Source organism: Manihot esculenta, chromosome 1, assembly GCF_001659605.2.
Source record: "Manihot esculenta cultivar AM560-2 chromosome 1, M.esculenta_v8, whole genome shotgun sequence".
NCBI lineage: Eukaryota > Viridiplantae > Streptophyta > Magnoliopsida > Malpighiales > Euphorbiaceae > Manihot > Manihot esculenta.
Window position 1 is genome coordinate 33286271 of NC_035161.2, and position 20502 is coordinate 33306772.

Consider the following 20502-nt stretch of genomic DNA (forward strand, 5'->3'; position numbering starts at 1 on the left):
AACCAAAAAGTGTTTCCACGATTATTCCTTTGTTATTAATTATTTAATGCAACTTAACTATGTACTTTTTTATGAATTCGAACTAGGAAATTTAATGAAATCTTGGCATAAGAAAAAAAAAATCTTATGATTTGATATATTAAAAAGGAATAATTATTTTCTAATAATAAGAGTAATAAAGATGAAATGAGAATTGAAAACGTAGCAGTGAAATCTTGGGAAAAGGGAAGAAAAGAAGGGTCCTGTTAATGAAAAGGCCTAACAGAGAGGACGGCGTGATCGGTAACTGTATTTATGGTTGATCATGCTTTCAACTGTTTATGATAAGGGAATCTCTAAACCACATTCTTTCAAATTACTAATTTCTCCTCCTCTCTCCCTTCTTGACTCTCACCTCATTTTTATTTATTTATAAAAAAAATTTATTACTAATTTAATTACAAATCTTTACTATTGCACATCATATTATGAAAAGAAATCGACTTCAAATCAAAATAAATTTAATAGTTCATAAATTAAATATTTATATTTAAAGTCACATGTTTATCATATAATTTGATTAATTTTATATAAATTTTAATACAAATATTCAATTATTTTTCTAAAAAATAAGTTTATTATCATTTATAATAATAGCTAATATATTAAGTAGTCCAAATCATTTAAAAACATTAATTATCTAGTCCCTACATATATATTTTTAAATCTGTCAACTATTTGGCTTGTATTTAGTTCATACAGTTCTAAAATAACAATCATTAGCTTATGCAATTCTCAGAAAGAACTACACATATTAATTATAATGTATTTTTTAAAATAATGAGATTATTTAATTACTAATTTTTTATAAATTACAAACACTAAGTAGTAACTTTTGTAATAAAAATACGAAGAGGGAGGCGCTATGTCCCAGCAAGGCTCAAGGCCATAAGATAATTATTAATTTTATATATTTAAAAATGATAAAATACGCCTCTTTTTCACTGCCCATTGCCAAAATCTATCGGCCTTCATAATGATAAAATGCTATACATTCAAGATTTTAGCATGGGATAAGTTTGCATGGCTAAGATAATTACAAAACTGGCCCTAAAGGCAGCCACATGGGGATCAGTCAATGGATGAGGGCAATGCTTTACAGCTAAACCTGCAAGTAATAAGCGTAGAAAACAGAATTTAATTATACACCTTCAAAATAATTATTCGGCTCTTTTTTTTTTATTTGTGTTAAAAAAAAGAGCGCATGAAAAATAATAATTGAATAAGGAAGGAAGGAATGGAGTAAAAAATGAAAGTAAGCGGGTTTTCCGGTGAAAAGGGCAAAAGCTTGAATCAGCCACGTGTAATGACAAAGGACCGTCAGATAAGCATGAGATAGATCGTTCTCATTGCAAGAGAGGGAGAGAGAGAGAGAGAGAGAGAGAGAGAGAGATGAGATGGCGACCATAACCAATGAGGACAGAAGGACGCAGTTTTGGGGGAAGGAGAAGAGAGAGAGAAGGAAGTTCTGTTATAGAGACACGAGGCATTGCTCAGAGAACCTAAAAGCTCAGCACTGCAAAAAAATCAGAGAGAGAGAGAGAGCGAGAAAGAAAAAAGGAGATGGGTTGTGAAGGAATTAAATTTGGGTAGCAGAAGAGAGAGATGGACTATGGCGGCGTTGCAGAGAGAAGAGCAGCACAAGCAGCTGTAATTCTGTGGTTTGGAATTAAATGAGTCTTCTCAATTCCAACACTGTCAACTAAAAAAAGCAACCGCACCAAAGGATACCAAGGTGGAGAGGACGGAATTGACGCTGGTTCTGAGCTCCTCTATCCTCCAAAAGTTGCCGAATTACTATTGCCTGCCTCTGGTTGGCACAGTTACCCACCACCACCACCACCACAACCACCGCCATCAAGAACAAGAACAACAAGCATAACTAATCTGTAACTATGCGGTTATTTAGAGACCAGATAGAGTGAGGAGAGAGAGGGAATCACAGACAATACACGTATACCACATACACACAATACGAAGAAGTCAATCCTAAGGACAATTCTCTTTCCCACTGAAAACCCAAAATTCAAGAATTTCTGAAGAGTACCCATTTCATTTCTGGGTTCTATTCACGAGTAAAAAACCCAGATAGCTACCATCTGATATGGATTTTCTCTCACAAGTGACGATTGGGTCAGGTTTAGAGGAGGAGCAATGGCTGGGTTATTCTCATTAGGAGGTGGTGGTGGTGGTGGAGGAGGAGGTAGAGGAAGTAACCAAGAGGACCAACATAACAACCCTCCAACTGAAATCCCACAAGAAAGCTGGTTCTGGTACAAAAACGAAGACATTCCTTATAAGGGTTTTGAGCTATGGCAACAGCAGGAATCTCTCAGGCAACGCCACCAAAATACTCAGCAAGATCTTTACTCTTCTGCTGCTGGATTAGGGGTAGGCCCCAGCAGGAGCTCAATCAACGTCTCTGACGAGTCTTCGTCGAGATCAGCCTTTATGATGATGAGGTCCAGCAGTGGAGGAGGAAACATCAGCTGCCAGGATTGTGGCAACCAAGCAAAGAAAGATTGTGTACACATGCGGTGCAGGACATGTTGCAAGAGCCGAGGATTCGACTGCCAAACCCATGTCAAAAGCACATGGGTTCCTGCTTCTAAACGCCGAGAGAGGCAACAACAGTTTGCTGCCTTGCAGCAGCAACAACAACAACAGCAACTTCAACGCTGCGGAGAGAATCCCAAAAGACTTAGAGAGAATCCCTCTTCCTCTCTTGCGTGCACTCGCTTACCCACCAACGCCTCAGGTACAGTTGCTTCATATATTTATTTTCTTTCCTTTCTCCAACAACTCACAGTTCCAGTGATTGACTCTTCAGAAAAATAAACAGTTTATCTACAAAGAAAGAAGAGAGAGAGAGAGAGAGAGAGAGAGAGAGAGAGAGAGAGAGAGCATATCTATTGCGTGTAATGAAATCGATTTCCATGGTAAACAATCAGTTCTTTTTCTTCCCTTTTCATTTTTCTTTTCCTAATACTGTTTTCTAGTATTTCTGACGAGTGGATTGACATGGAAGAAACTGTTTCCTCCTCTTTGCGTACGAGTGTGTGTAATTTTCTGGATATCTGTGTGTATGCTTTTGTGTGCCATTTCACATTACATAAAATAATTTAATAAAAATTCCATTTCTTGTCTCTTTATATATGCTTGTTTAATCCTGAGCTGATCATTCTTTTAACTGTTTTAGGGTTAGAAGTGGGAAATTTCCCTGCAGAAGTTAGCTCTCCCGCTGTTTTTCGCTGCGTAAGAGTGAGTGCCATTGACGAAAATGACGATCAATGCGCTTATCAAACGGCTGTCAACATTGGAGGCCATTTGTTCAAGGGTATTCTCTATGATCATGGCCCTGAAAGCACCTATATGCCAGCTACTGAAACCTCCTCCGGTGGAGCTAGTGGTGAAGTTCAACCGCTTAACTTAATTAGAGCTGGTAGTACCACCGCATCTACTGCAATCTCGCCCACCGGTGCCGGTGGAGGCGTAATGTCTGCTTCAACAAGTGCAGCAGCAGCAGCAGCAGCATTTATGGATCCATCCTCTCTCTACCCAATTCCGCTCAATAGTTTCATTGCTGGTACGCCATTCTTCCAAAACCCAAGATCATGAAACGAAAAGCGCTAAATTTCATTGTCTTTCTGTCTCTTCCATATTTCCGCCATTGTCACTGTCTTTTGTCGAGCATTTGATATTTGATGTTGATAAATGCGGCAGTGGAGAAGTACATTTGACACATCTATTTGTTCAATCACCTAAACCCAAGAGAAAAGAAAAAGCAGAGAGAAAAAAGGATCAAACTGAGAGGAAACACATGCCTTCTATTCTTCTTGTGCAAATTTCAATGCTTCAGTTTATTATTCTTCTCTTTCATTCTTTCTCTCCAGAATTATTTTTCTTTCTTCTCCCCGTGAAATAATATAAAATTCCGTTGGCCCAAGATGGGCAGCAGCAGCAGCATGTAGCGTATAGTGTAGTGTAGTAACTTGGCTGTTTGTTGTTCTTGTTTACCATATTATTTATGTCTTCTGGGCTTGAATTTGCATTGCACTAGTGACTAGTAGTAGCCTGTTGGATCTGGGAAGCTGCTTTTTACCCGGTTTACAAGTGAGTTTGCCGGTTTGAAATGGTTTTTTCTATAGCTGGACAACCTGCAAAGACAAAATCATTTACTTTGCTAGGTATGGCCAGTGTCCAGCTGTGCATGAGAACATTCAAGTTCAGAAGGTGAAGGGGGAACTTATGTGTGTGTATATATTCAGAAGACTTTCTCAATAAGTGGGAACTGGGATCAAGCGAAAGAAACTGAAAGATCGAAAAGCTTTCCTGAATCTACAAACCATCTAACTCAAATCATGTCCTTTTTATTTACTACCCATATAATAGTCCATCTGAACCTAAAGATCTATCTCTTCCCAATAAGAAAAGAAAAACGTCTTTGTCTCTTGGAAAATGGTTTCCTGTTTACTACTGTTTCAACAATGGCCACACCTAAATAGACTAGGTATGCCCATTCTGTATTTTTGCTCGTCAATAAGATCTTCACATATTCTTAAGGCAAGGGTTGTGATTTTAAACGTTGATTAAATGTATAGAGCAAGTATATAAGTCATTATGAAAAATATACCTCGAAATAAAAATCATCATGTGGCTTGTATTGGTTCATTGCTATCTCGTAGATATAAGACTAATAAAGAGTTAACTGGGGAAAGAACGAGAGAAATGGTCCTGGGAACTATGGAAGACAGTTCTAATACCAAATCAGTGAAGTGAATTTTTATACTTTTAGATACTAGCTGTTGATTATGAATTTTCTGCTAATAAGATGCCTTTTCTCCTCTTTAAGATGCCTTACAAGTTATTTGGCTAGATGTTGCAATCGGAAAAAATATTTCAACCTTAAGTATTCTAAGCTTGAATTTCACCGGCGCATGCTTTCTGTGAAATCTACTGGAAGCAACTGCTTATTATCTTAAACGTTCATTCCGTATAAGATATTTAAACTATAATTATGCACATTAATTTTCTTTTGTCTTAACTTGCACAGTACGTCGATTATTTAGTATTTCTGTTAATCTACTTAGGCTGGCAGCCTTCACGTAAGAAGATGGCAATTTCAATGTTACACAATTAATTTTGAGAAAAATGTACGGACAGTTAATGGTAAATGTTTGTCAATTATTATTATTATTATTTTATTTTAAGAAATAACAATTCCACATGATATTTTTTATCTGTTAAACCACAGACAATAGGCCTGACTCTTTGAGAAAGACAGTTTTCATTTTTGGGTAAATTATTGGGAAGTTAGAATTTTACATAAAACTGGAATAAATAGATGTGTTGTGAAGCTTGTTTATTTTTTATGAGTTATTTCAGTTCTATGGGAATAAATTATACTATTGGTCTGCCATCTGATACATAATTAAGAAGGAAACAGGATTGGAAAGAAAAGAAATAACAAAAGCATGTCTAATGTGATACAGGACAAACAATTTAATATATATTGTGAATACTTGCAGAATTCATGCATGGGACATAAATAAACCTATTTGAACAATCATTTTCCTAATTTTGAAGTTTGTTTTTAGAGCATGACAATTAAGGAAACTAATTTGATGCAATTTGCTATTGAATATCTCTATCTATATGCATTATCAATTTTTAGCATGTATTCAACAAAAAATGATGCACTAGCACAATAACAACGTGTTATTAATCCTTTATTTGTTTCCCCTTCCATTTCTAATTGTTTTTCTTTTTCTTGGATAAAATTCTCAGTTTGATGGTTTCAATATGCAGAATTGCCATGTATTTGTTCCTAGTATATGTTTTTCACTTTGAAGCTTTAGCATACGTAATTTCAGCGCCTCAAATAGATGCTTTCTTCTTTCTTTCTTTATTTATTTATTATGGCAATGATAGACATAAAGCCTGACATTCATGAAAGTAAGCAGAATGGTATTTAAATCTCTTTGTTTCAAGTTGAAGTTGTTTGATTCCACTTCTTCAGGTTAATTATCATTTCATATATGGCTTTCATTTTCAACTGCATACAAGAATCATAAAAGTTTGAGATCTGAGTTTCGAAATAAAGGTCCGAGGCTAAATTTCTTGGGGTTCTGATATAGTTTGCGAGTGATTGTGAGAATAGTTCTGACAATTCCAAAAGTTAATAAAATTTTGCATATTTGAAGTGGTTTTTCCACAAGTACTGAGGAAAATTCACACTGCAAAAGATTGCTATATAGAGATGATAACTTGTGTAATACTGGAACTTGGGGTTATTTGACAGGTAGTTCTCTTTCCAACTTGGGTTTTGGTTGAAGATGAGTGTGTATTTTGTAGTGGATCCCCATTAGGACGATTTGCCAGAATTGAAATCCAATATAGTAAAGCGAACCAATCAAACACTAGATTTTGGGCATCATATCCCTTTCCCAATGTCAAAAGTATTCGAAACAACTTTCACAGAGATGTTGATTATGAGAATGACCTCATATGAATATGTCCTTGTTCATGAGCTTTCCTTTTTCTCGGATTCTCATGTTTCCTTGAGCAACACAAAAGGAAGGAAACACCATCCCTTTTATGTATTATATTACCTAACAAATTCAAAGCAGAAATCTAAACCTAGCCTGCCTATACAAAACCTCTTGAAGGTATATAATTCAAATTCATGGAAGTAAACACATTTCACCGAACGTGTCTTAGAATGAAGCCCAAGTCTTAAGAGGATAGGGAGGGGAGGACCCTGCTTGCAAGAAAGGCTCTGCTCTGACATTTTTGAAGCGCAAAAAATTGCAGAAGCTTCGTCAGCGGAGCTCTGCCATTACTGTTTATGACCTCAGCTCACATGAGCAAAAATAGAAGCAAAGAACAGTAACTGGGTTATTGTTATATACATATAGCTCTTGTGTGTTTCTTATTGGGAAGTATCTAAACTAAAGAAAGGGACTACATACACAGAATCAGAGACAGTGGTGGGAGAAGGATAGAGAGAGAGAGGGAGAGGGAAGCAACATAGCACAAAAGCAATGATTAAGCATCTTAAAAAAAATAATTTTCTGTGCGCAAACCAAGGCAGTAGAAAGCTAGGGTTTTGGTTTAGGCAAAATTTTAAGTAGGTAGAGTGAGGGCAGAATTATAGGAATCTAGAATACTATAATGCATTGGATATTGGTGTGGTCCCAAACGGCATTAGTGATTGATTTGCTTTGCTCAAACTTTACTTTACCGTTTAGAGCACCCTATTTTGCTGGTGATGGGCCTAGGAATCATTGACCTTGACTAAATAACAACCATTATATTCAAAACATGCATTCTGGAGTTTTTTTCTTAATTTTTTAATTAAATTCTATTGAATCAAATCGTTTGATTCTCTAAGAGATAAAATAATTTCAGTGAATATTTATTTCATTCATAAAAATTAAATTATTAACCTCACTTAAAAAGAGGTCTCTTTCTATTGTTTTGGATCTGTAACTGCATAATAAATAGTAATAGTGCATGGTGTGTTTTAAGATTTTTTCATAAAAAAAGGCAAATTATTAATGAACTCCATGGGTGAGTAGCTCACCAACTGTCTCATCACCCGTTAACATAATCTTTTGCTTGCCTTGATGTATCACAACCCAATTAGTGGAATTTTTTAGGTGAATTTTAACTAGTTTCTTACGGCTTCTTTCTTATTTTTAATTTCTTTTATGACCAAATATTAATAGAGTTAGCACGAAATGCAAAATAGGTAAAAATTTTACATTTTATTATGAAAGAAGCAAGTAAATTTCAAAACTGAAAATTAAAAAGTTTTTGAAAAAGATTTACAAAGGGTTTAAACTGCTAATTGATTAAATTAATTGCATAGAGAGAAGCAAATACCGTAAAATGTCCAAAACAGTGTCAATGTGATCATGCACCCTGGAATTCTGGGCAGCATATTATATTATTAATTCGTTATTTATTATATATAATGTACAAATTATTGATTTAAGACTCTTGATGGATCTCTTCCTTCCATAGTCTAGGAGAGACAGTTGGAAATGCAACAGTCTGAACAACTAAAAACATAACATTTGTAATCGTAAGCCTGAGTCTGACATCTGAAACCCAAAAATGGAGGCATAGCATAGTGGCCTACACAAAAGCACAAGGACAAAGGGGTCCATGCATCATTCACCAAATTGATCTTTGGTTTGATTATTGTGCGTCAAATTCTGGGCTTTTGGTTTTGGGTCATCTGTGCAAAAGAAATGACAGATTGTCCTACTAAACCATTTGCCCTAGCTCACATTATGTAGGAAATGGCAGTGGAGCTGTTTTTAATTATTTGAAGAAGAAAATTTGCTTGAATTTTTAATTGACAAGCATTTCCTCTTTCCCCTCTTCGTGGCAAAGACGTGTTCTTTTGGGAAGGGCAATTAAAGAATTGTAAATTTACAGTTAAAAGTGCTTATGGTTAACATCTTCTAGTATAAAAGCTGATCACGTACTAAATAAGGACCACAATTTTTTCCTTTTTTTTTTCAACTGTGACCAGAGTTAGCCCACCAAGAGTGTTGATTTTTTCAATTCAACATGTTTTTGATAAATAGCTCTTTTCATGCTTTTATAATTAATCATTAGAACAATTATTAATTATAAAATTAATAGGTATTTAAACAACTAAACATATTGAAGAATAAGGTCTATATTATAAACAACCTGAACATTTCCAGTGAGAACATCCCTGACTTAACTGTAAGCTTGTATGAGTATTAGATATGAATCATGCATAGTAAGTTTAAGTTAATTTAATAAATATTCAACATTCTTCGTAATCGGGATTTTTTTTTTTTTTGTATTAAATTAGTCATTATATCTTGTTTTTTTTTTTTGGCTGGCAAATTTTTTTTTTTCTGAAGATTATGTTTATGTAGAAAAAAGTGATTAGGACAACACGTAGATAGCAATATTTAATTATGTTAATGTAGAAAATTGTGATTAGGACAACACCTAAATAGCAATATTTAAGACTTGAGTTTTCCCAACGAATTTCCTACTCCGACTATTGAGGATCTTTGAGAAATTCTATATTGGAAAGTTTCTTTGGTTGTCATTTGCCCTATTTGATCATCTTTCCTCCACAACCGCAGCTGAAACCTCTCCCTTGCTTTTGTATTCTAAGCAACTAATCTCTCTCTCTTGAACAAACATCTTATCTATATCCTTCAACCCAAAAATCAATAAAAATTAAAAATAAAATGGCTCTTGGCCGCTCTCGTAGTAAGCGTAGCTCATCAACTTCTTCCTATGCATCAACTATTACTACCGTAGCATTCATAGCAGTATGTGTTATAGGTGTGTGGATGCTGACCTCCAACTCTGTTGTCCCTCCTCAGACCACCGCCCGGAAAGCCGAGTTGGCCGCCATCTCCGCTGCTGTGGATGAACCTGAGGTTACCACCTCCAATGATGTCCAGAATAATGAACCCAGTAACAAAAAAGATCAACCTGTTTTTGAAGACAATCCTGGTGATCTTCCTGCTGATGCCATCAAATCTGATGATCCTAAAACCATCAATGAGCAGAGGAATAAACAAGATAGTGGGGATCAGGGGTCTGCTGTTGAAGAGAACTCGCAGGGTTTGAAGGGGAAAGAATCTGGTGAGGAGCAAGAGAAGCAGAGAGAGAATCACACTCAGGTATCTGAGGAGAGCTCACTGACTCAAAACCAGCAAGCTGATCAAAGGAACCAAGAAATCTCTCAATCTGATCAGGGAAACCAGAAAACAAGAAATGAGGAGAGCAATGAGAATCAAGAGCAGACCACAGCGTCTGAAAATGGCCAAAATTCACACGAACAATTTCCGAATCAAAAGCAAAATGAACATCAACAAAGAGAACAGCATGAAAAGATTGATGTAGGAAAGCATTCACACGATTCTCAGAACCAAGAATTAAATGGTGATCAACAGCCACAGAAAAGAGAAAACAATAAAAAATCTCAAAATTCGAAATCATATGAAGACCAGCAACAACAACAACAACGACAAGAAGACGCTGGAATCCAGACGACCTCTCGAGAATCTCAAGATGAGATATCAGAAGAAGATCAAAAAGAAAGACTGAAGCAACAACGACAGCGGCAGCAGCAGGAAGACTCCGCTTCTAGTGACGAAGCACAGCAAAAACAACATCAATTTGGAGATGTAACGATCCCTGGAATTAAACAAAATGAGGACAAAAAATCTGAAAAAGCAACTGAGGGCGTAAAAATTCAAGCTAAGAATCAACAAACCCATAAAGAATCTCAAGGTGAAAACAATCGAATCACAAAAACAAAACATGACACAAGAACGGAAGATAAATCAATTGAAACGAACTCATTCCCTGGTGGTGGGACATCAGGAATACCCAAAGAATCGAAGGAATCGAAGAGGTCCTGGTCAACTCAGGCTACGGAATCAGAGAACCAGAAAGGGAGACGAAAAGAGGGATCAGATGGTAAAGAAAGCTTATATGGATATTCGTGGGCACTATGTAACGACAGAACAGGTCCTGATTTTATACCTTGTTTGGACAACGAGAAAGCAGTCAAGAAGTTGAAGACTACCAGGCACTTTGAGCATCGGGAGAGGCATTGTCCTGAAGAGGGACCCACTTGTTTGGTCCCACTTCCCAAGGGATACAAAAGACCCATCACATGGCCTGGAAGCAGAGACAAGGTATGAGTGAAAGCTTCTATCAAACATTTGCATGAATATTGTGTGTCAGTAAAATTTACTTAGTTTAGATTTTGTGATATGGCAGATATGGTATCATAATGTACCTAATACGATATTGGCAGAGGTGAAGGGACACCAGAATTGGGTTAAGGTGACAGGTGAGTTCTTGACCTTCCCAGGTGGTGGCACACAATTCATACATGGAGCTCTCCACTACATTGAGTTTATTCAACAGGTGAGTCTATATATATTTATTTTGATTAATTAGAAAGAATTCGATTGTGATTGGTTGAATGGGTGCAGTCAGTGCCCAACATAGAATGGGGGAAGCATACTAGAGTGATTTTGGACGTGGGGTGTGGGGTTGCAAGCTTTGGTGGTTACCTTTTCGAAAAGGACGTTCTCACAATGTCTTTTGCGCCAAAGGACGAACATGAACGGCAAGTTCAATTTGCCCTTGAAAGAGGAATACCAGCCATATCAGCTGTCATGGGTTCTCAGCGTCTTCCATTCCCAAGCAGGGTCTTCGATCTCATCCACTGTGCTCGCTGTAGAGTGCCTTGGCACGCTGATGGTCTCAACCCTTTATTTTTCTTCTTCTCTTTTTATCTACAGGCTTGTCCTGCACTCAATTAATTTAATTTGTGTGGCTTAATTATTCAGCTGGTGTGCTACTTTTGGAATTGAACCGTGTCATGCGACCTGGAGGATATTTTGTTTGGTCAGCAACTCCTGTGTACCAAAAGCTTGAAGAAGATGTGCAGATATGGCAAGGTATATAAGATTGTTTAAACACATGCCATTCTCATTTTGGACTTTCTTCAAGCGTATTTTGTTACATTATCATTCTTTTTTAGCAATGTCTGCCTTGACGGTATCCATGTGTTGGGAGCTTGTGACCATCAAGAAGGACAAACTTAATTATGTTAGTGCTGCCATCTACCGGAAACCAACCTCCAATGAATGCTATAATCAAAGAAAGAAAAAGGTTCCTCAATTGTGTATGAGTGATGATGATCCAAATGCTGCCTGGTAGGTTTTCTTTAACTCGGTCTTCGTGAAGTACGAGTTAGCATCTAGAAGTCGTTTTGACGCTGTATCTTTCAGGTATGTACCACTGCAGGCGTGCATGCATAAGGTGCCAGTCGACTACAACCAGAGAGGGAGTCGGTGGCCCGAGAATTGGCCTCAGAGACTACAGAAACCTCCTTACTGGCTAAACAGCTCTCAGATGGGGATCTATGGGAAACCAGCTCCTCAGGATTTTGCCGCAGATTATGAACACTGGAAGCATGTAGTGCGCAAGTCATATATGAAGGGGCTAGGCATCAGTTGGTCCAACGTCAGGAATATCATGGACATGAGAGCTGTTTATGGAGGGTATTGATCTTTGTTCTGTTAATAATTAGGATTACAATGAAATATTGATGGTACTGAAGCTATTTGAACTATTTATGCATCCAGGTTTGCAGCAGCGCTGATGGACCTTGATGTGTGGGTCTTAAACGTTGTGAACATAAATTCCCCGGATACACTTCCCATAATCTATGAGAGAGGCCTTTTTGGTATATACCATGATTGGTGCGAATCCTTCAGCACTTACCCTCGAACCTACGATCTCCTCCATGCTGATCATCTCTTCTCAAAGCTGAAGCACAGGTATTATATATAAACAAAGTAATGCCTGTAGGTATCAACATTCCATTTCTAGACCCTAATAACCGAACTGGACTTTATGTTTTGCAGGTGCAAACTTGCTCCTGTTATGGCAGAGGTTGATAGGATAGTGAGACCTGGAGGTAAATTGATCGTTCGTGATGAGTCGGATGCAATTGGTGAGGTTGAGATCCTGTTAAAGTCGCTGCGATGGGAGGTTCATTTAACCTTCTCAAAAGACCAAGAAGGTTTGCTCAGCGCACAGAAAGGCAATTGGCGGCCACGAACATTTGCACCTCGTTTCTGATCATGCACAGAATAGCACTGGGCCTTGTACTCTTGTGGGATGACCCTCCAAGAAAGCTTGTAGACCAGTGAGCTTCTCTGTTTTTACGCTCCCTTAGGGATGTACTGTCGTTTTGCTCAGCACAAATGTATTTTTGTCATGTAAAACCAAGTTTCATAGATAGTCAATGATTAGCGTTACAATGGGCAAGTTCATGGATTTTTATGCCAGAAACCTGATTTCAAATGGCATGCTCGATTTTTCTGTCTGAATTCCATTTCCAATGCAACAGATGAATAAGAAAGTGGCATTACGATTATATATCCAAACTTCTCATCTCTTAAACTAAAACCAAATTCCGAGCAGTCACAAATTCATTCGTCCCTTGGAATTGAAAGTACTCGACTGTGTTTAAATGCCAGCAAAAAGGTGTTTGGAAAACTAAATTTGATGTACGTTCAAACAATGGGGGCGGAACCACATTAAAACTGGGTGATTTAAGCCACTTTCCCAGAGAAAATTTTCCATACCTCATTTAAAACATAAAAACATTGTCCAAGCGTAAAATAATATGGTAATGCATATAGAGAAAGTATATATATATCGTTGATGGCTATGCCATCTTGTAAAGAATCTTTTCCCAAATGAATTTTAGACAACAAAAAAAAAGGGTCCTTTGCTTCATATTGTCAAGTGATCAGATGATCAAGCTACACAAGTACACTGCTCTTTGACTTGAACCTCAGACATTTGCACCGATGAACTTAACACTCTTCATCAGCATAAGTTATGGAGTTACAGAAATATAATCTCACCACACATTTTACTAAGAGCTCTAACAGAGTTCTTTAGTACCACATGTGACCTGCATCTTCAGTTCCAAGCTATTTCTCAACTTTCCACTTGTTCTCCCATCAATCTGTAGCCAGAAGTTTCTGCAATTGACCACTCTCAGCAGAAGCATTGAGATCTGAGCAGCAAATGCATTACAAACCATGAGTAAAATGAATAACTACTAGCAGAAAGAAGGTGGCAATGTTAAGATTTTAATTAGAAAAGATGGCACAGTTTAGAGCAGGTTACCATCAGAGCCACCAATATGCTTTCCATTCACAAATACTTGTGGGACAGTGCGCCGGCCAACTAAATCCAGAAGAACATACTGAATTTGAGCCCCATCATCTGCACATACTCAAGTAGTAGCAACGCCATCTTAAAACCATTTTGGAATAAATCATTTGCGAGAAAAAAGTTCAAATAAATTCTAACATGACATGAGCACGTATGAACTCTATTTCTTTTGAGATGATTTTTTTTAATGTTAAAGAACCATTTGATATTAATAAAAAAGAAATAAATTGAATTGAATTCTTGCAAATTTAATCAATTAATGAGTCGAGAGTGGTTAATAGATACCTCGAAGATCTAGTTCCACAACATAAGGTTGCTCATGCAGTTCACTGAATATGTGCTTGGCACGCATGCAATACCTAGTGACAAAGGAAAACAAAGCACAATTCCTCATTCCTCGTTGCTCATTCATTATCTAAGCTTCTTCATTTGATATTGGCTATCAGCTAACCACTTTTACAATGTAACTATCAGCCAGAGGGGCTTGGACAATAAAATATAAAAATCCTTCACATAAAGAAGTTTTTAAAAGACAACTGCATCTCTAACACAAATCTAAGACAAAATAGACTGGAACAATTCGAAATGCATGTTAAATGCAGATTGATACATAAATGAAAGGGTACCATGTTAGAACAAATATTCCTAGGCCCTGAGTTGGATGGCAACTAGAGGAAAATAGTTCACTGACAGCTACAGAGAATCAGATATTGATAGGAAGCGGGGCAAACAGTATCTCAAAATACAAAGAGGAATACCCTATTCGGACATTTTAATCTACTTCGATCATCAGTTCATATCCAGACGAATTGTGAAAGAAGTGACAGTAGTTCCCAAATTAATCAATCCCAAAGCCCTAATTCCAAAGTACAAGATCTTCAACCCCCCCTCCTCACCCCAAAAAAAAATCCATAAATTAAAAAAATAAGTAAATAATAAAACCTAATAACGGGAACAATAAAAGACAGAATTGATCCGTGCAATAACAAGAGAAAACGGAAAAAGATGCAAAACTGAGAGATTTAGGGCATACGGGCAGTAAGACTTGGAGAAGATGACGATCCTCTGGGAATTGATGACGTTCTGTACAAAGGCGGAAGGAGAACTCGATGCACAGGCTGCATTTTTCAATAGTAACAACGACAATAACAAAAGAAATAATGAAGCTTCTTCTCGGCTATGATGTTTTATCGGCATTTTCAGCATTAGCACTGTTGCTGTGGACTCCGGAGATCGTTGGATTACAAAGCGAATTCCAGGGAAGTAAAACCCAAGCAATTATAAATTTCAGGCAGGACCAATGGGCGAGGCCAGGAGCCAAGGAACAAGGCCCAAGCTCCAGGCCTTTCTGGTTATGCTGGAACCCAATCGTTCCCATCTTTTTAATTTAAAAAAATAATTCTAATTTTGGGCAATAATTATTTTATTAAAATTAGATTGCATACATATTACCTTTGTTAATTATAACATGACAAAATTAATATAAAATAATAATTATTAAATATATCAATAAAGTTTATGTGGCCGGCCATAACCGCTCTATTTATTTATCAGAAAGTAAATTTTAATAAAATATAAAAAATTATGATATTTTAAATGAGATTTTTATAACCGTGTCTAAGCTTATTAGAATCGCATAATTTTATTCTATAAAAATAGTTCAGTCTTTAAACGATTATCTTGTTTTATTAAAATTATAATTAATTATTAAACTAAAATTAATTAAATTTTTTTATTAAAATGACTAAAGAGTTGTATTTATAAAATATAAAAATGTTTTAATTGAATAATTTTAAAATAAAAATAAATTTATGAATTTCATAAAAATTCAGGACTGCTAATAATTTATCCTTTTATAAATATGTGTTTGAAGATGGGGGTCCTTCGTTTGAACGTTGTGTTATCCTCACAAGCTTTAAGCAGATATGATGAGAGCTTTCTGTGAACTGAAACCTGGATTCTAAACGTCTATATTTGTTGGATTTCAATCACAGAAAAAAAAATAAAAAAATAAAATTTTTATCAATATAAATCACAGAAAATAATAATATTTTTTAAAAAAATATTTTTTATTTTTTTTACAATAAAATATAAAATTATTTACTTTTTAATTAAATTATCACGTATTATAAACCGTCCAAATATTCGATTTTTAATAATATTTATAAAAAATAATAATAAAAAAATTTTAAAACCATTCTAAAAACATTAAGAGATGAAAAAAATGTGAATAAATGATAGAGACTATCAAAAAGTTTTTATCGGTTATCGTTTTCATAACGTGACATTTTATATTAAAACAGTAAGATTTTAGTATAATATTATTTATTTATTTATTTAATAATTAAATAAATAAATTATAATTATAATTTTAATAAATATATAAATTTTATTTTTTAATAAATTTTTGTTTTTTAAGTATAATAACAATTTTTTAACTAATAATAAATAAAACTAAAAATTATAAAATATATTAATAAATTGTAAAAAATCTTCTAAATAAATAATTGTTGGTAGAATAGAATTTAATTTAAATAAGAAAATAATCTAACTAAGTAATCCAATTAAAGATTTTTTAATTAATAATAATTGTTAACCTATTAAAATAAAAGAAATTGTAATTAAAGAATTTAATTATGGGTATTTTGAGTATTTACATTATTCTTCTCCTTTTCCAAGTTTAGATTATAAATTATTGGTGGTTGGTTTGTGATGAATAGTTATAATATTTTAATAATTAAAAAAATAAAAAAAAATAAGGCCTGGCGCCACTTTAAGTGGCGCCAAGCGCTGGCGTCTCTCAAACAGTCGTCAAGTAGATTTTTCGGCTGCCACCTCTCATTTCAACCCCAAATTCGTAAATATTTTTATTCTAACCCCAAATACACAAATACCCAACCCTAAATTGACAAAAAGCCCAAGGATCGAGTTGTCACACACACAGTTGCCGCACTTACAAATAACTGGTGCCAAAGCTTAGAAATAGACAAAAAAAAAAAAAAAAAAATCTTCACCCATCCAGCCATGGAGGTTGCACAAGTTCTTCACATGAATGAAGGAGAAGGAGAAACCAGCTACTACAAAAACTCAAGCCATCTAGTCTCTCTCTCTCTCTTTTTCTGCTTGTTTGAAACATGAATATGGTAATTGAGTAAATAAATTTGTTAGTTTTCTAACAAGAACTTCTTTTGTTATGTAGAAGAAAGTGATTTTGACAACCAAGCCAATTCTAGAAGAATGCATAACAAAGCTATGTGAAGAAGGCTTTCCAAAATGTCTGAAAATGGTAGAAATGGGATGCAGTTCAGGAGCTACTGCGCTACTGCCACTGCAGGAAATCATAGAAATAATATACTCCATTGCTTGCAGATTGAAGCAGAAACCGCCCATCTTGCAAGTTTTCCTAAATGATCTTCCAGGAAATGATTTCAACACCATCTTCAGGTCATTAATACCCAAGTTCCATGAGAAACTTGAGAAAGAGAAGGGCAACAAATTTGGAACTTGTTTCATAGGTGCAATGGCTGGAAGTTTCTATGGAAGGCTTTTTCCACCGCAATCCCTGCACTTTGTTCACTCTTCTTACGGTCTCCATTGGATATCACAGGTTAATCAAATTGTTCCTTTCAGTTTTGAGTTGCTTTGGCAATAGATGTGCAATTGCATTAGAAACAAAAAGGGATTACTTATTGTTTTCTAACTATACGTGTACTCAGGTGCCTGAAGGACTTGTGAGTGAATATGGGATTCCACTAAACAAATATAATATTTGTGTAGCTGAAACAAGCCCCCCAAGTGTCCACAAAGCATATAGGATCAATTTGAAAGGGACTTTACGACATTTTTGAAGTGTCGTTCAGAAGAGATGGCTTCTGGAGGTGCAATGGTCCTCAACGTCCTTGCTAAAAGTAACAAAATTCCTTATTGCAAATACGGTAGCGAAATTTGTCAGTTAATTGGGACGGTCCTCAACGAAATGGTTCAAGAGGTATTTTTAATTTATATTTATGATTTTCTACATACATACGCTTTTGCAATGCTATTTTTAAATTTAGAAAAATGCTATTCTTGGATTATTATGGATAAATATTACTCTTTTTTTTGTCAAAATTAATAAATATATTTTTCTATTTTTTAAAATCATGATTTCTATGTTTTGATTATATCATATTGAAGGTCCTACATCCATATTTTAACTAATGTATCTTTTTCAATATGATAAAGTCGAAACACAGGTTAAATTATTTATTTTTGAATAATTGAGGGGCGTGATTTTTGAGAAAATTTAAAAATGAAAAGTGTTTAATCTATAAATATATTTTAGTTACTTATTTAATAATTAAATAAAAATTAATTAAAAAAATTAGAAGGAGAAGCCTCCAGTTTAAAGAAAAGAAAATATAGGCAGTAAATTATTGAGTTATAAACACAAAATAACGTACATATTAATTTTGATATAATTTTTCTCAATAATTAATTAATTGTTTGATGCAGGGATTAATAGAGGAAAAATTAGTGGCATCATTCAATATTCCAGTGTATGCTCCATCAGCAGAAGAAGTAAGGAGTATAATTGAAAGGGAAAATTCATTTGTGATAGCAAGACTAGAAGAATTCCAGCTAAGTTGGGATGCTAATATAGAGGAAACTGACAAAGAGAAGGTGTTTGATAAATGGGAAAAGGGGGAGTATGTAGCCTCCTACATCAGAGCCGCTACCGAACCCATGCTAGTTGCTCATTTTGGACATGCTATTATTCCCCATTTATTCCGTAGATATTCTATCAAATCATCCGATTATTTGGAAAAGGGAATGGCTTTCCTCAACACCCTTGCGATTTCCCTTCAATTCAAATGCTGATATAGTTTCAGTTTTAATAAAATTAAGTGGTTTCAGTCCTTTTCTATGATGTATGCTTGTGTTTATGTATGTTCTAAGCTAAGTCTAAATGGCTTAATTTGAATGAGAAAATATGTAATCAAAATAATATAAAAATAAAAAATTAAGTTGATATGATTAGTTATTACTGAATATATGAATGTGTATTTAACTATTTATATAAAATTTTACTTGGTTTTTATTAGTTGTTGTTTCATTTTGTGGTGTTGATTCTTAATTTTTGGTTGGGAGTTAATGATGGTGTTGATTATCGTGGTTTAAAATGAAACTGATATTTTTTGGGGTGTTAGAGTTTGAGTCCGTTAAGAATGTTCTATAACCATTTGTTTCATCGACTATTTCAGATATTTTGAGATGTAGATTTATCAAAAAAATTATTAATTTTTTCTTTATACTTATCTTTTTAGAGACAGCCAAATGGTTACTCTATATGTATATGAACCTGCCCAATTTGGCAAGTTCCAAAATATTGCCATAATAAATGAAAAGGACAAAACAGTAATAGACGATTAATTTTAAATTTGTACAAATTAAAAAATAAAATAATTTTGTTATATTATTTTAATTGTTTTTTAAAGTTTGGTTAATTAATTATGTATAAATTAAAAAAAAATATTGTATTTAAAATAATTGTTGGAAAATAAAATAATGTGTCTATAAAATATATTTTATGTATAAAAATATAATTAATTTTATTTTTTTTAAATTACAAAAATAAAAATAATTAAATTGAGATGTTATATTCTAAATAATAATAAAAATACAAAAAGATTAATTATATTAAATCTAAATTAATACAAAATAAAAAAAAGCTAAGGATTAAAATATATAATTGAGTGTAAATAATTATTTATAAGTTAATCAATAAAAAATATAAAAATTGAATAAAATATTTAAATCAATCCACCTGTATCGTGTATGTTTTGGTAGATCTAAATTAAAGGGAAAAAGAGTGGGGTGCTCTTGCCGGTTTTAAGTTAGGCTAATTTAATTATTTTGAACACTTAATTTTTTTATAAAATATAAAAATATATCATGTGATTTTATTATATTTTTATTTTAAAATTTATGATGTTGTAAAAAATATTAATTTTTAAAAATTATTAAAAAATAATAATGAGATAAATAAATAATGAAATTATTTTAAAATAAATTATATTAAAGTAAAAATATATAAAATTATATGTTTATATTTTATATTTTTTAAAATATTTAAATAATAATAATTATATTTTATTTATCACGTTAATATTTTCTGACCATACCAGTAAATTATCATTGTATATTAATAATATAATATTATGAAATATTATTTTAATATAAATTAAATTATATTTTTAAAATAAAAATGGATGAATATCAATTAATATTATGATATGTATTTAACAATAAAATTTTATTTTAATATAAATTAAATTATATATTTTAAAATAAAAATGAATAAAACTATATATATATATATTTAAAATTTTGAGGCCTAGAAGCTCTTAGTGACTTGCTCTTCTTCTTCTTGCTCCTTTTCTCCAGGAGGCATGCAAGCTTTAAGTTCGACCTTTAACTCAAGTATAAAGGGGAAACTGAACTTGTGATGTGGCGTTGGATATCTTAGAGATGCTAAAGACCCTCAAGACCATATAGAAGCCACATGAGCTCTGCCTGTTCCTTATTTCCCGGCGGCCAAGATCAATGATCCTTAGTATTTGAATCTTGAGGTTAAAATCATTATCGATGGGTTAAATAAGAAAGTTTTTGGCTTTGAGTGACCTTCTTCGCTGAATA

The 20502-nt window shown here is 34.1% G+C and overlaps 4 protein-coding genes across 4 annotated transcripts; 3 read left to right on the forward strand and 1 right to left on the reverse strand.

Moving 5' to 3' along the window:
• The first annotated feature begins 1237 nt into the window (after positions 1-1237).
• Positions 1238-9542, forward strand: LOC110620045 (protein SHI RELATED SEQUENCE 1). Its single transcript, XM_021763610.2, has 3 exons — positions 1238-2797; positions 3239-3625; positions 9426-9542. Exons 1-3 carry the CDS (start codon positions 2194-2196, stop codon positions 9473-9475), a joined length of 1041 nt encoding a protein of 346 aa, XP_021619302.1. The 5' UTR covers positions 1238-2193; the 3' UTR covers positions 9476-9542.
• Positions 9093-12995, forward strand: LOC110620036 (probable methyltransferase PMT27). The gene is made up of 8 exons (XM_021763599.2): positions 9093-10751; positions 10837-10986; positions 11055-11325; positions 11415-11525; positions 11609-11783; positions 11859-12131; positions 12216-12410; positions 12498-12995. The coding sequence occupies exons 1-8, from the start codon at positions 9288-9290 to the stop codon at positions 12712-12714; spliced, it is 2856 nt and encodes a 951-aa protein (XP_021619291.1). The 5' UTR covers positions 9093-9287; the 3' UTR covers positions 12715-12995.
• A 257-nt stretch (positions 12996-13252) lies between these two features.
• On the reverse strand, positions 13253-15102 carry LOC110610015 (glutaredoxin-C3; the record flags this gene model as incomplete). The annotated part of the gene is made up of 4 exons (XM_021749873.1): positions 13253-13663; positions 13777-13875; positions 14110-14183; positions 14858-15102. Coding segments are annotated over 4 exons (474 nt in total), but the record flags the coding sequence as incomplete, so codon positions are not given.
• Positions 15103-16848: 1746 nt separating this feature from the next.
• Positions 16849-18684, forward strand: LOC110625593 (probable caffeine synthase MTL2). Its single transcript, XM_021771250.2, is given in 5 exon segments — positions 16849-16923; positions 17024-17431; positions 17541-17637; positions 17640-17812; positions 18319-18684. Coding segments are annotated over 5 exon segments (1119 nt in total).
• Positions 18685-20502: the final 1818 nt, after the last annotated feature.

Bases quoted from the DNA above. Each gene is read 5' to 3' on its own strand.
- LOC110620036 (XM_021763599.2), top strand. From the start codon at position 9,288: ATGGCTCTTGGCCGCTCTCGTAGTAAGCGTAGCTCATCAACTTCTTCC. The intron at 10,987-11,054 runs GTGAGTCTATAT...GAATGGGTGCAG, and splicing joins ACATTGAGTTTATTCAACAG to TCAGTGCCCAACATAGAATG. The intron at 12,132-12,215 runs GTATTGATCTTT...TTATGCATCCAG, and splicing joins ATGAGAGCTGTTTATGGAGG to GTTTGCAGCAGCGCTGATGG.
- LOC110620045 (XM_021763610.2), top strand. From the start codon at position 2,194: ATGGCTGGGTTATTCTCATTAGGAGGTGGTGGTGGTGGTGGAGGAGGA. The intron at 2,798-3,238 runs GTACAGTTGCTT...TAACTGTTTTAG, and splicing joins CTTACCCACCAACGCCTCAG to GGTTAGAAGTGGGAAATTTC. The intron at 3,626-9,425 runs GTACGCCATTCT...GTCCCTCCTCAG, and splicing joins GCTCAATAGTTTCATTGCTG to ACCACCGCCCGGAAAGCCGA.